This window comes from Aythya ferina (genome assembly GCF_964211825.1).
Source record: "Aythya ferina genome assembly, chromosome: 7".
Taxonomy (NCBI): domain Eukaryota; kingdom Metazoa; phylum Chordata; class Aves; order Anseriformes; family Anatidae; genus Aythya; species Aythya ferina.
In genome coordinates this window covers 23,792,254-23,807,357 of record NC_140302.1, presented here as the reverse complement: position 1 = coordinate 23,807,357, position 15,104 = coordinate 23,792,254, and the positions used below count along the sequence as shown (strand labels likewise).

At 64.8% G+C, this 15,104-nt stretch overlaps 1 protein-coding gene across 3 annotated transcripts in view; it reads right to left on the bottom strand.

The window, feature by feature from the left end:
- The window catches only part of KCNIP2 (potassium voltage-gated channel interacting protein 2), a 29,110-nt gene that overhangs the window by 11,700 nt on the left and 2,306 nt on the right, over window positions 1-15,104 (bottom strand). The window contains exon 1 of one of the 3 annotated variants that reach the window (XM_084526657.1): window positions 1,198-3,258. The exons of the other annotated variants lie outside the window; for them this stretch is intronic. Within the exon in view, the coding sequence (XP_084382783.1) occupies window positions 1,198-1,315 (118 nt within the window). The 5' untranslated portion in view covers window positions 1,316-3,258. Of the gene's footprint in view, window positions 1-1,197; window positions 3,259-15,104 lie in introns of those variants that run through there. 3 annotated transcript variants of the gene reach the window in all.

The following is a 15,104-nucleotide window of genomic DNA, read 5'->3' as shown; positions in this document are numbered from 1 at the left end:
GGCCTCTGCCGCCAGCAGCAGATGCCAGCAACGCATCACAAGTGGCTCGGGGAGAGCACCGAGAGCCCTCCCCGGGGAAGCATCCCTCAGGCTGGAGGATTGCGGGGCTGGCAGCTCCTGTTCTTGGAAAGCGGCGAGTTTCCAGGCACCGAGGCTGCTCCCAGCTTCACCTCAGCCCAGGGTGACTCCTTTGGGGACAGGGTGGCCCTGGCCTGTTGCACTCTCGAAGGAAGTTTCCCCCCTTTTTTTTTTTAAAGCCACTCCTGCCTGCATCCATCCGATCCTCTCCCCCAGCCTCCAGCTGCTCCCACGACTGGCAGCTGTCCCATGTGCTACGAGACTATTTAAGCAACCTATTTTTGGCCAGAAACAGCCCAAACACCCCCAGAGGAGCCCCCCCAGCCAGGACTTGTCCCTGCAAAGAGGGTCAGCTCCCCCGCAAGGGAATTGTCCCCCAGCTGGAGCTGCTCTGAGGACGGAGGGGACGCGTGGGACAAACCCATGGAGCCGGACCCACCACCACCTGCAAGGGATGCTCGAACGGGCAGCCAAAACCCGCTCACCCTGGCAGAAGTGGGACAGGGCTGTGCCCCCCAGCCCCCCCAGGAGCATCACTCCCAGCGTTTGGCCACGCCATGGGAAGAGCCCGGAGGCCCTGGCAGATCCGTGCCGGCAGAGGTCACACGGGTGGATGGATAAACGCGTGCCCCGGGCAGGAGAAGCCCTGCACAGCCCTGGACCAGGGCCACCTCTCATGTCACACCCCGCTGCTTGCCTTGGGGTGTCACCACACCACGCACCCAGCGTGCACATCCCACTGCAGTGGGGTTCACCAGCAAATCTGGGACCCCTGCAGCAGCCCACAGCCCAACGCAGCGGGTGAGGAGCCGAGATGTAGGTCATGCCCAGAGGGACCAGGAGCCCTAAAACACAAGGTGGGGCCCCCAGCATCACCGATTTGCTCCGAGGTTAAATGGGAACCACTGGGGTGGAGGCACCCGGACGTCCCCACGGCTGGCACCGGCTGCTCTCCCGCAGCAGGACCAGGACAGGAGGGCATCAAGTGACCGAGGAGGACAACGAGGTGCCCCAGAGACAGGTCCCCGATCTCTTTTTCCCACACCAAGTGCCCAAGTCACCCCGCCAGCTGGCTTGCGGAGCGGGGACGGGCTGGCCCCCGTGCCCCCAAGCCCGTACCTTCGATGCCGCTGATGATTTTGAAGCAGCGGGTGGTGAACCAGTAGGAGATGAGCAGCAGGATGGCGATCAGGGAGGCATAGAGCAGGCTGTCGTTGTGCAGGGATGTCCTCTCCATGGCTCCATCCCCAGCACCCGCTCAGCACCCCCAGCCCAGCCCCAGCACGCTATCTGGGGCAGCCCTACCCCGGCAGCCCCCCGGCCACGGCGGGCAGGGAGGCGGGCGCACAGGCAGGTAATTGGGGGCGGCGTGTGAGAGCCAGGCTCCCAAACCAATTACCTTAATTGTGCTCAGGCAGCACATGGCAAACGGTTAAAAATAACCCTGCCGGCCCCGGGGGGGAGCCCAGCACCATCAGAGCAGAGAGGCAGGGGGCTGAGGGGGGGCTGAGCACGGGTAGGGCTCGCCACACGTGCGGCCGTCGCCGTGGCACGAAGGCTGCTCCGAGTTGGGCAGCTCCCGGTGACCCCAGCGGGAGGAGCACAGGCTGAGGAAGGGCTCAGCTCCTCGATGTCGCCCCACAAGAGGAGCTGGGAGTCCTGGAAACTGGGATTCCCCCAGGGGATGATGCTGCAGCCCAGGATGTGCGTGCCCGTCCTTGCTGCAGGCACCGCGCCTCGAAGGAAGGCATCTCCGCATCGGCCTCGCCCGCCTGGAGAGCTGGGTCTGGCAGAGCGGCGTGACAATCTCATCCCCTGATCCCCCGAGTTTGGGATCAGCCTCATCTTTTTTCATCTTGGAGCCAGACCCACCTGCCTGGCTCCTGCCCTGCAACGCCGGGGGACATCTCACGAGACCCAAACCCCACAGGACAACCCGCAGTCCCCAAACCATTTCTCGAACATTTCTCTCAAACAGGAGACCCCTCCAGTCCCCAAACCATTTCTCAGCCCCATCAGCCACCCCGTGGGACATGTGGCTGGGGAAGATGCCGCCCAGGACTTGCAGCCCAGGCTCTGACCACAGGACGGGTGCCCCTAGCCCAGTGCCACAGGGTGCTGGGGCGCAGTGGGGTTTGGCTGTCCCCCGGGACGTGCCATGGGACCAGCCAGGTCACAGTCCCCAGCACAGCTCGGTGACATCTGCCCAGGCCCCTCAGGTGCTGCCGAACCCCCTGGGGGGCAGCCTGGTGGATAGGAACCTCTCTCTTTTATTTTATTATTATTTTTTTTTGCTTCTCGGGGCCATCATCCATTAGGGAGAGTTAAATTTAGGTTACAGCTGATCCCTTATTACCTCGCTGCTAATCAGAGCGCGAGCAGATTATTAATAAGCACATTAAAATATTGGCGAAATGCTATTTCGGGGAGGTGAAGTCACAGTTTTAATCTGGTTAATTGATTGAGTCATTTCTCTTTTTCCCCCCATTGACGACCTGCCCTTGCCTAGCTCCCTAGGGTGCCTGGCCGGGGGGCATCCCCCCCTCCCGGGTCCCTGTGGCCGGGCACCTGGTGCCATCCACGGTGAGCTCCGTGGCATCTCCTTAGCCTGTGCAGGGAGGGCAGAGGGGCTCATCCCCAAAAAAAGAAGCAGTGGGGGCACAGAGGGGGACTGGAGCAGTGGCTGGAGAGGAGGAGATGTGCAAATCCCACATCCCAGCCCCAAACTCTGAGCCTTGGTGGGGCACAGACCTGCCCAGCTTGGGGTTTCCACCCACTCCGGCTTTTCCCCAGCACAGAGGACCCCAAGAAGAGGGTGAGCAGTGGCAGCTGGTGCCCCGCTGCCAGCCCTGCCCTCTGTGCCTGTCCCAGCCCAGCACGGCCATGGGGACATCACGGGGACAAGCCCTTGGGGTGGCTCAGCGTTGCACACGGGGACACCCGCTAAGGATCGGCCCCGTAGAGCCCATCTGGGCTGGGTAGGGAAGCCCAGGGTGGCAGGACAAGGACCTGGAGGACATCCCTGTGTGTTGGGGGACAGGAGCACCCCGAGGTGCCCCGTCACCTGCAGCTCTCAGCCGACTCATCCCCTGCTCGGGACGAGCGGGATGGTGCCCGATGGAGATGGGGACGGTCCCAATGCTGCTATGGGACATGTGGACAGCGGGTGGCACAGCACCTGGGCACGGCTCAGATGGGAGATGGCACCCCCGTGTCCCCACAGCCCTGCCACCAGCCCCCAGCACAGCCCCACGGGTGCCCCCACACTCCCCGTGCCCCAGGGGCTGGGATAGAGGTGGATGAGGAGGGGACGGAGCCCGGCAGGATTCCTGTGGGCGGCCTGGCTCCTGGGGAAGGTGACACGAGTGCCAGCCCTGTTCCAAGCAGTGACGTGGCCACGTTGGCCCAGCAAGGCCTTCCCCGTGCTCCCAGCTCCTGGGCATCCCGGGCACGAGGGCGGCTCCTGCTCCGCACGCACCCCAAAAGCCGCGCAGGGCTTGGCCCCAAAGCAGGGGCTGCCGTTGTCCCCGGGGTCCCAGCACACACAGGCACACCACGACCTCCCCGAGCTGTGCCCACAGCAGTTCGGAGGTGGCTCCTGGCCCTGACCAGACACAGGGTGGGACGGGGGGTTTGGCAGCAGAGGGGGCTCAGGGAGGGCTGTGGGTCCTGCCACAGCTGTGCCATCCCACCGAGGGGCACACGGCTCTGTCCCCAGGGCCAGGTGGCATCCCAGGGCGGAGGGGCAGGACCAGGGCACCAGGGCTGTGTCCCTGCCCCAGCCCTGGGCACACCCAGGGCTCCTCCTGCAGCCTGGAGGGGCATCAGGGAGGGGCACGCCGGCTGCGATGGACGTGTCCCCTCCCCAGCTAAAATATTCCTGGCACCCCAAGTCCTCGGGGGACCTCCGGGGGCTCTCATCACCCCTACAAGCATCATTCGCCTTGCTCCCCATGGAGCACGCTGCGACCCCCCTGCCTTGGGGCTGAATCTCTCAGCACCCAAACGCCCCCCTCCCCAAATAACCCCGCAGACACAACCCCACAGAGCCCCCCTCCCGCAGCACGGAGCCCCCAGCCCCCAGGGCAGCACCTACCTTGGGAGAGGGTCCCGGTGACGAACTGGTAGAAGGAGCGGATCACCCGGCCCAGCTGCCTCTTGCAGCGCTGCTGGCACTGGCTCATGGCTCCAGCTCGCAGCGCTGGGGAGGGACCCGGCCTCAACCCCCCAAAACCCGGCCACCAAACAGCCCCTGGCTCCTCCGAGCGCCCGGCGATGCCCGGGGCAGGACGGAGCCTTCCCAGCCCGCAGCGAGCCCGTGGGCATCAGCGGCGGGTGCAGCAGCCCTGCGGGGAGGGCAGCGGCAGCGCGGCAGCCTCCAGGCCCTGCTCCCGGGTGGCAGGCAGGCAGCCGGGAAGTTTTGTGCCGGGATGGTCCCGTGAGGCCGGGCTGCCAGCCAAAAAGCCACCAGGGATGGCTCTCCCCAGGCGGAGGTGCACCGAAGCTCAGCCTCAGCTGCAGGGCAGGCAGCGGGGTGCCAGGGTGAGACCCCCGGAGCCGTGCCAGCCCACTGCCCCCTCTGCAAAAAGGGTTGTGGGGAGAGGTGGGGAGCAGCAGCCGGGGGATGCTCAGGGCTGGGGAGCCTCAGGGAGAGGCAGGCGGGCACCTCCCGGCTGGCAGAGCCCCGGCTTGCCCCCGGCTCGTGGTCCGCCCCTTGGCACCAGCTCGCCCCGGGAGCCGAGGCAGGTTGGTATGGCAACCCGCAGGCTCCACAGGTCCCGCTGGCCAATGAGGCACTGCTGCATCCCGGGGCCGCCTCTCTCCAAAGGATGCTCCTTCCGGAGGGGAGCCGACACGGAGAGCGTCCTGCATCCCTGGGCATCACCCATCCAGCGCTGAGAGCGTCCTGCATCCTTGGGTGTCAGCCCTCTGCTCCTGGCACCAGGTGCCGAGAGCATCCTGCATCCCCAGGCATCATCTGTCCGGCACAGCGAGCATCCTACATCCCCAAGGATCATCCATCCAGCACGGCGAGCATCCCACATCCCCAGGCATCCCTCACGGCGAGCATCCTGCATCTCCGGGTACCTCCAGCGGGCTCCACACAGCGAAGGAGAGGAGGTGCAAGGATGGGAAAAAGAGGATTCAGCCTCCCACGCTGCCCGGACTCAGAGCTGCTCGCTGCAAAGCTGGGGCTGGCAGCGAGCTGCTGGTTTGCACGGTGTGTCAGAGCCAGGAGAGAGTCTGGCGCGTGGCAGCAGTGGGATTTCCCAGCTCCCAGAGCCAGCCCGAGATGCTCCGTGCCTCCTGGCAAGCACGTCCCTTCCCCGAGCCCCATTTCCCCAGCTGCAGTTCCCCGCTCCGCATCGCTTCCACACCCCGTGCCAGCAGGATGGCAGCTCCGCGTCCATCCCGGCTCTATTATCTCATGAGCTTCATCTCTTATTAATGGGGGAGGAAGCGAAGAAAAAGGGACGTGATGGAAATTATAGCTTCTGCTCCCTTGGATACCAAAAGGGTGCGCAGGCACAGGCCAGCCAGGCACAGCTCAAGTGCCCAGTCCCTGCCAGGAGCCCCAAGGGGCAGGGCAGGAGCCCCCCCAGGGCTGGTATGGGGTAACCTCACCCCCTGCTCCCCAAAAGAAGAGGCATCCTACCCCCATCAGCCAAAAGCTCGGAAATTTGGGCTGCCAGCAGTGCCCGGTCCCCTCCTGCCACCCCACAGTGACAGCTCAGGGTGCCCGGACCCTCGTCCTCGCCTGTGGTGCCCAGCACCCAAAAAAAACTGTGGGACACTGGAGAGGTGGCAAACAGCCACAGGAGGGTGCCAGAGCCCACAGGACACGACAGCAGCAAAGTTGGCAGATAAATCCCAAATCCATCACCCCGCTCCTTGGGAGCAGGTCCGCGGGAGGTGGGCGATGCCAGCACCATCCTGCGCGCCCTGATGTCCGTGTGGGACAGGCACCCCAAAACTGCATGCACAGAGCACCCCACAGTGGCCTTGGGGACATGGATGGGGAGAAGAGTCCAGCACCGATGTCACCCCCAAGCTCTGGCTGCCCCACCAGCACCCTTGGGTGCTAAACCAGTCTGGAACTGGAGAGGGGTTTCCAAAGAGCATCACCCCTCTGGTTCAGCCCTCAGCTCTCCAGGGGGACCTCGTGCAATGACAGCAAGCAGAAGCTTGTAGGGACGCCCTGGGCTGAGCCTGGGGACTGTCCCCTCCCCACCCCACATGCAGCAGGGGGGTTGCAAGGAAGGAGCCCCACAGCAGCTCCCTCCTGGTTCCCATCCACCAGCTCCCTCTGAGCGCACGGTCCCCGGGCTGGCAGCGGGGACACCGCCTGCCACCCGCCCAGGAGAGCAGCAAAGCCACGTGGCCACCCTGTGCCACCTGTGGGGTGACAGAGCCCATCGGGGTGGCAGAGCCCATGGGGGTGACAAAGCCCGTGGGGTGACACAGGCCGTGCGGTGGCACCGTGCTGCTGCTGCTGCCTGACGCTAAGAGGAGCCCCCGCACAGCGCAGAACCAGGCCACGGGGAGGTGAGCTGGGGACAGGGCTCGTTCAGCTGCCTGGTGGCACACGGGGGACAGCGGGGGACGTGCGCGGATGTGTCAGCCACGTGTGCGTGGATATATGGCCACGGCGCTGCTGGCAGTCCCCTGCAGGGACGGTGACAGCTCTGCCGGGGAGGGGACACGCACCACGGTCCCCCCCCCAAGCTTCCCCAGGCCGTGGCCGTGGGGCTGGGGGCTGCCAGGAGAGGACTGGGGGCAGGGAGCAGCCGGGGGAATTTGTGCTGCTTCCCTGCCATGAAATATTCATCGGCACAGCCGCAAAAAGAGGGGGGAAATCAAAGGTAAAGAGCAGCGGGGGGAGCAGACACGGCACTGGCAGGCGGCGTGGCGCAGCGCAGACAAGCCCATGGGGTGGCTGGGGCAAGGTATGTAGGGCTGGCACTTTTATGGGGTCCCTTGTGCCCAGGCAATGCCCATCCCACTGTGACGGTGCCGTGGGCATGGGAACACCCCTGGGAAATGCTCTCAGGTGGCAGAGAGCCACCCCAGAACTGGGGCAAAAGGGATGAGGAGGGGCACGACTCCAGCCCCCGGTCCCCAACAGCACCACGTCGGGGTGTCCCTCCAGCCCTGGCCACGCTGCCTCCTGCCAGCCCTGGGGACCTGCAGCCTCCGGGAGGCAGGGAAGCGCCGAAAACACGATGCCACGATGCCGGAGGAAATAAATAAGGCGGCTAATGAGGTAATTTGCATAGCTATTAGCAGGCAGGATTTGCAGCGCATCTGACATGGGATGCGCCGTCACAGCCCGGGGCTTCAGCAGGTGCTCGCGGAGGACATCGTGCACCACAAGCTGCAGGGGCCCTTTGGTGGGCATGTCCCTTGATCCAGGGATGCAACGGGGACAGGAGGGAGCTGAGCAGGGCACGGAGCGGGGCAGACATCCCGCTGCCCCCAGGGGTGCAGGGGCAGCTCACGTGCTGCGTCCCGAGCTGCTGTGCCGGGGTAAACGCCCCGTAACGCATCCCCGTGTGATGGAGAGGGGTGGCGTGCAGGGCCACCCTCCTGCGGGCTGCCACAGCACGTCTGGCTTTGATCAGAGACCTGCCGTGACAGCTCGGCTCGTTCCCAGCTGCTGGAGCTTGTTAAAAAATGCATGTGGTGTGATCCGGCTGCTCGGGGAGGCGCTGCCAGGGAAGGAGCCCAGCCCCGAGGCTGCTGGCCCCAAATGCCATCCTGCCCGTGGCTGGCACGCAGCGGGAGATGGGGCAGCAGCCCGGCACTGGTGGCACAAGGCTGGGGACGGGGACGTGTCCAGAAGGACCCAAAGACGAGTGGTTGGACAGACAGACAGCAGCTCCACCAGCAGCTCGAGCCAAAGCCCCCCGAGCAGCACGCCGGGGCATCCATCGCACCCATCACCGGCCCACGGGAGCTGAGCTGCTCCCGTCCCAGCCCCCAGGTTACACCAAGGCTCCTCCCAGGCTGTATTTTTAAGCCAGTTCTGCTAAATATTTCAAGGATTTACACAGAAAAGCTCTCTGTGCTCCGCAGCACACGGGCGGGCTGCGGCACCCCCGCCTGCGGGGTGTGAATAATTCATTGCACCCGGGGAGGAGGGGACGGGGCGGGCTGGCTCCATCATCCCCAGCCATGGGTGCACCCCGAGACCACTCCGAGACCCTCAAAGAGCACAGTTGCAGCATCTCCTAATCCCAAAAGAGCAGCAGTGGGGCTCATTTTGCCCCTTGGATGCCCACCCACCCCACGGGGGTCAGCAGGGTTTCCACCCCCGGCACAGCACCCCACACTTTTCCATGCCCCCAGAGCCTTCCCTGCCCTCTCCAAACCTCACCTGAGCAGACTGGGGAAAAAAAATAAATCTCAGCTTGGCCACAGGGATGGGAGCAGCGCCTCGTTACAGCCCCCACCCTGTCCCCAAACCTGCCAGAGCCAAATCAGCAAGCCCCGTGCGATTACGCACAGGTTGTGCTCCGATAAACGGGAGACGGCACCGGGCTCGTTTCCGTGCAATCAGCACCAGCTCGGTGGGGTGACGGGAGGTGGGGACGGCAGGGACAGAGGTGCCAGGGATGTCACCTTGCCTCCCAGGCACGTGGGTCCCGGGGGTGTCCGTGGGCTGGCAGCGTGGCCCCCTCGGTGCAGCACCGGGAGCGCCGGCACGCAGCGGCTGCGCAGCTGGGAGAGCGAGATAAGGTGCCCCAGGGATCCCAGGGAGGGAAAACAGTCTTCAAAAGGCAGGGATCTCCCCCAAACGGACTCGGCTTGAAGGCACGGGGAGTGTTTGCTGCTATGAATAACCCGGGTGCTGCAGCAAGGGGCCTGCTCCCTGTTCCCTGTTCCCGGAGATGCAGCAGGGAGGGATGCTGGAGATGGGGCCGAGACCCCAACCCACAGCTCTCCCCCCTTGATGTCCCCACACCAGCAGCCCCCCAGCTGGCCTGACACCCCCGATGGGTGACATCCTGCCTGGGGGGGATCCAGGGGGGGCTTTTTTCAGCCTCAACCCCAAACACTTGGGATTGATGCCCCCCGTGCCAACCCTCACCCCCTGCCCGCTCCTGCCCCAAGGGCAGGCTCAGCCCCCCCGGCCACAGGGCACCTCCAGGGCACGCGCTCAGCCTGCTGCAAGCCCCAGGGGGGGCCCTCAGCATATGCCGTGTTAAAGTGACGTTTTGGGGACAGGAAAGCTATTTTGGGTTGTTTCAGAAGCAGTGCTACGGTCTCTGTTTGCCTGCCTCCGCCGCAGGGAGGGATGCTCTCCCGGGGGGTGCCGTGGTGCTCAGCTCCCTCCAGCCCCGGTGAGAAAAACACGGGCCTGGTTTCCAGCCTCGGCACAAGGGGCAGGAGCTCCCAGCCCCGCAGCCAGGTGAGGGATGGATCAGCACCAGGGGGGAGCAGACGCACGGCCGGACACCCCCTAAAATAAAGGGGGGCTCCCCTTGGGTCCCCCAGACAGCAGACCCGCAATGACAGAGCAAACCCCTCTGCTCCAGCACCCTCCTTGTCCCCACCTTGCTGGGACACCCCAAAAATAAGCAGAGGGGGCTGAGCAGCCACCCCATCCCCAGGAGCCCCCAGGCGCCCCTGAGAGGAGCGAGCGTGCCTGGGGAGAGCGCAGCCTCCCGGTGCCAGACCTGCCGAGAGGCTCAGAAATAAATCTGTTAATAACCAAATATCCATCCCGCGCCTGAGCTCACGGGAGGACTTTCAAGTCTAATTAGCAGCAGATTTGTACCATCGCTGCCTGGGCTCGAGGGACGATTTGCCGAGGCTCCCACGGAGCGAGAGGCTCGGCTGGATTTAGCCAGCAGCCTCCGGCTGCCAGCACTGCCTCCAAATCCCCCCCCGCACCCCGAGCTGGGGGCACGCAGGGCCCAGGTAAGCCAAGATGAGAGATGCCCCCCAGGCTTTGATCTGTGCAAAGCCTCAAAGTCAGGGCTGCAAATCCTTGGCAGCACTCGGCTCCAGCAGCAGGAGGAGGAGAGGCACTGGCACCCCAAAGCTGCAGGTCGCCCCCTGCTCTCCTCGCCCCGCTCATCTGTGAACCCCCCAGCCCACAGCACCCTGCCATAAGGCATCCCCAAAATCTCACCATCCCCAGATTTTGCATTTGCAAGCCCAATGTCTCGTTAGCAGCAGCTAATTGTGGTCGGAGGTGGCTCCCAGGATTTCGGAGAGGTCCGCCAGCTCCCCAGCCTGTGCGCCCTTTCCCACCCCACAGCACGCGCCCGCCTGCACCTTTATCACCCCATGAGTCCTCCGGCATCCCACCAAGGTCTGCGATCAGCTGCCCCACTGAAACACCCCCGCTGACCCCAAACAACAAATACCAGCACTTCTTATCTAGCACAGACACGGGGGTACCCTCGTTCGGCTGCGCCCCCCCCCGTGCCCCTCTGCCAGCCCCGTGCCACCTCCCCAGCACCACAGGGTTGTTCGTGCCGGCACACGAGGGGTTAACGGCCCCTCACTTCCCCAGGGTTATTTAATTAAGCAGTGATAAAAGCCAAGATGTATTACGGGAGAGTGACAGCGGGCTGTAATTACAGCAGGGCGGGCGGAGGAAACAAACAGCGGGGAGGGAGCCGCGCGGCGTCTCGGGGCTGGGGGGTCCCCGGGTCCCCGTGCCCCTTGGGCATCCCGACCATTTCCATTTGGGGTTTCCAATGGGTTTCTTTTAAATCCTGGGCACCGTCACCTCCCTCTAGGCCCCAAACCCCCCCAGGGGACTGCAGGGACACGGCCACCTCCCTCCTGCCCGTCCCACACCGCTGGCCCCCGCGCAGCCCCCAGCCACCTCCCTAAATCCTCGCTAAACCCTGCTGCTCTCAGCCCAGCCCTCTCAGGCTCCCCATCTCCCATCGCAGCACCCTCAGATGAATGCCTGGCTCAGCGTGGGATAGAAGGAAATTAACCCTGGGAGGGGCAGGGGGGCACCCTCTATGAGGTTTTTTAGGGACTGAGTTGTTCCCTGCCCTTCTCCCCGCTCCCTGTGCTGGAAGGGAACGGGTCTGACCCTATGAGGGAGAGCACCTCCAGCCAGGGCAGCAGCACGCACACCAAAACCAAAGGGGGGGACACTCCATGTCCCCATGGAACCCCTTGAAGGAGCCACACGAGGAAGAACAAGCACCGAGCAATGGGGCAGGACTCGGCCCTTTGGGAAAAACCTCCCGGGGAGCTGCCAGCATCGCTGCCAGCACCGTGCGCCCACGGGGCCGTGACCCCAGCGGGGCCGGGATGGTCCCAGGGGACGGTGGCACCTCGCTGTCCGCTCCCATCCCGACCCCGGGGGGCACAGGGGGGAGCCGGGCGGGCGTCACCCCCGGAGCAGCGCTGGCGCCCAGCCTCCGAGTTACGCAACGAATTATTCCGCTCGCATTAATGACTTTGCGGCAGAGGGGGAGCTGACATGAGTGATTCCTGGAGCCTGGCAGTGACTCACTTCGCACCGCCGAGGGGAGACGCGCCGGGGAAATGTGCTCGGGTCAGCACCGGTGCTGCGGGGCTGGGCTCCGCCGCTGCGGTGGGGTCCCCAGGGGTCCGAGGGCTGGTGGCAGCGCCCGGCAGAGGTTTGGGAGATCCCCGAGGGACATCGGGGTCAGCCACAGGGTGTCACGGCACACCTCGCTGCGAGGCGTGAGCCCCAGGTGTGACCCCAAATCCCAGCCCCAGCGTCCGCCCGTCTGGGGTCCCCGCAGGTGTGCGCAGAGCTGGGGGGGGCTGTGCCCACCCGTGTGCCCCCTGAGCACACCAGGACGGGCGGCTGCCCACCGTGGTTTGTAGGATTTCCTCCCGGAGCAACTCGAGAGCCACCGAGGGCCGGCCAGCCCGGCCACACACCTCCTGGGGACACCAGGGGACGCGCAGAGGGGGTCAGCTCACTGCCACCGTGTCCCCAGGGCGAATCCTGTGGTGATGGAGAGCTGGGTGGATTATTGCTCCGGGGGCTTTCCGTAAGCGAAGCGATTTTTCAAAACGCAATCTAGGAAGAAGCAATTATCCAGGGGGGCCAGGAGCAGCGGCTCATCCGCCTAATCTCGTTAGGGAGCGGGCTGGTTCTCATCTCACCCCACTGCAGCGACTGGGTGAGAGCAGGTGAGGGTGTCCCTGGCTCCTGCAGGGTCTGGGGGGCACCCATGGGTGCGTGGTTTGGGGATGGGAAGGGGCAGGTAAAGGGGACAGGAGCAGGAGGCCCCGTTCTGCACCAGGGAGGCTCGGTGACGGGTCCTGCCAGCCTCTCATCATCTTGCAATGGGGCCGAGGGGACGTGGCATGGGGTATCCTGACCAAAACCACCCTGCTGTGTCTCCTCTGCTCCCCTGAGCACCCTCTGCTTGCAGGCAGCCACAGCAGCCCCAGTGTCCCCAAATGGGGGAGCGGGAGCAGCGTGGATGGGGACACCGAGCTGCAGCAGCGGTGCCAGCGCTGTGCCAGAGCCGGGGATTCGTGACCCGGCAGGTCCAGAAACTGGGCGGCTCCTGCCAAAATGGGGCTGGGGGTGGATGAAAGAACAGACAGAGATGAGCCCAGGAGGTGCACGCACAGCCCCGCACACCTAGGGCACCCCAGCCCACGGGCACTGCCCACACCAGAGGAGAAACGTTTGGAGAGACCAAAATTCAGAGACGCTGAAGGTGCCGACCCCCTGGCCCCCAGCAGCTCATGGAGAACGAGGCCGCCCTCCTGCCCCCAGCTCCCATACTGCTGGTTTCTCTCCAAATGAGACGATTTCAATAAAAACACACCCTGGGGGCTCAGCAACCCCTTAGCAGGGGATTTTGATCCCCCCAGCCCAAGCTGGAGCCCCTCACCGTGGTGTCGGGGCTGCCCACTCAGCCCCCCCCGGGCAGGGCAGGGAGATTCATTTCGCCGGAGGCTCATTCATCTGCGGCACGATTAAAGCCCGGGGCCGGGATCCGTGCCGGCGGCGGGAGAGCGATTTGCCAGCAGATGGATTTATCATCTCCCAAGCACAGCAATTTGGCTTAAACGAAACCAAACCACTTCTCCTAATGAAAACACCGCTAATGAGCGGAGCCAGCGAGGGAAAGGGGGGTGAGGGGTGGCTCCACTAACGGGGTCTCCGCTGTCCTGCGGGCTGGTGCCACCGCCCGGTGCCCAAATCACGAGGCAAAGGCTCTGTATGGACCTGGCACAGCCCGTGGTGGCCCCTCATCGTGTCCCACACCACGAGACGTGATGCTCAAGGAGCAGTTTGGGCCCCTCCATTGCCAAAATCCAGCCTGGCCATGGCAGCATCGCCCCCGGTGCCCACCTCTGCCCCGGCTGCTGGGGGTCACCGCCCCACCTCCCCGCCATCAGAGCCCCCCCAGGAGCTCAGCATCCATTTAGGAAGGGCCACCGAGCCCCACATGAGGCAATCCCTCGGCGTGGAGGAGCTGTGAACAAGCCAGGACAGCAAAGAGGACCGAGGCAGGGGGGGACAGACGCTGGAGGGAGGGAGGCAGCAGACAGACGAGGCGGTCAGGCAACGCTCCCATGGCCCTGGGAAGGTGCAGCATCTGCGGGGACGTTTGGCACAGGGGGACCCCACGGGAGCCCCCACCCCGGTGGGAGCCCATTCCTCGCTGTTCCCCACCCCAACCAAGGATTTCCCGGGGACATCGGGGACCCGGATTTGGGGACAGCCCGGCTTCCAGCCCAGCCTCACCGCCGGGCAGCGGAGCAGCAGCAGAAAGCGGAGGGGTGGGCACAGGGGGTGGCAGCAGCAGCAGGGGGAGGAGGTGGGCTGGGGGGCAGCAGGGGATGGGCAGCAGGCTCGGATCCCACGGGGAAGGACTTGGGTGCTTGTGCGAGCAGCAGGGCACAACCATCGTGTGGCCAGGGGGCTGCAGGCAGCCGGCACGTGTGGGTAGGGCAGAGCGGGATGGCTGCGCACCCAGGGTGCTCGTGTGCTGGCAAGCGGGCGAGAAAAGGAGCTTTGAGGTGCTCTCAGGGGCTCTCCCCATCCCGTCCCCATCCCGGGAGCTCGGCACGCACACAGGCACGGCACACGAGCTGCCAACCACGCTCACATCCTGCCCTTGCTCCCACCCGGGCTGTCCCAGCACCCCCTCCACGCCTCTAAGCGGGACAGCAGAGCTGACACCATCCCCCTCGCGGGTGTGAGTTTTAGGCTGGGAGATGCCTTAAAAGACCCTCGGCCATTCCCTGTGCCGGGACGCGCACTTCTCATCTCACGGGGGCTCCGAGAAGTGCCAGAGCTGTGGAGTGCCCACCCCTCCGTGGCACCCCAGGAGGATCCCAAAGCTCTGCGGCTGGTCTCTATAGCAATTGCTCACCCGCTGCTAGCGCTGCGGCTGCCTTCGGGGTGGAGCAAAGCTGTTGCTCGGTGCCCCGAAACGCTACGGGAGGGAAAAAAAAAAAAAGCAAGGAGGAAAAGCAAACCCTCCTGCCCGCCCCTGTGGGGCCAGCTGCCCTGCAGGTGAATCCCTCGCCCTTCCACCGAGCCGCAAGGTGCCTGGTGTGGACCCCACGCTGGCGCTCGCAGGACACGGCAGGGAAAGGCTCACCCCATGGGGTGATGTGGAACCTGTGGACACCCATCCCTGCTCCTCCTGGAGCATCAGCCAGGAGGAAAAGCCCCCTCCAGGACCCTCTATTCCTCGGGGAATTTACCTCCGGTCCTCAGGGCAGGGCGGCCCTCGGGTCCCATCTCTCCTGCACCGAGCGCCATGGCCGGAGCAGTCCCAAGACACGGGCTCGGGGCTCTGCCCGCACGCTAATCGCCGCTGTCATTAGAGGGCTGGAGGAATAATGTAATTTATGGATGGCTTTTATTTCTCGCTGGCGTCATCTAACTCGCCCCGAAATGGACCGCTTTAATTTCCTACCGGTGGAGCCCTTCAGCTTTTCTCTCCTCAACGCCCCGGCGGGCGCATGGCCCCCGCTCAGCCCCCTCTCCCCACGGCTTGCACGCCCGCCCTGGCCTCTCCCACCCACGGCCACGTGCAGCC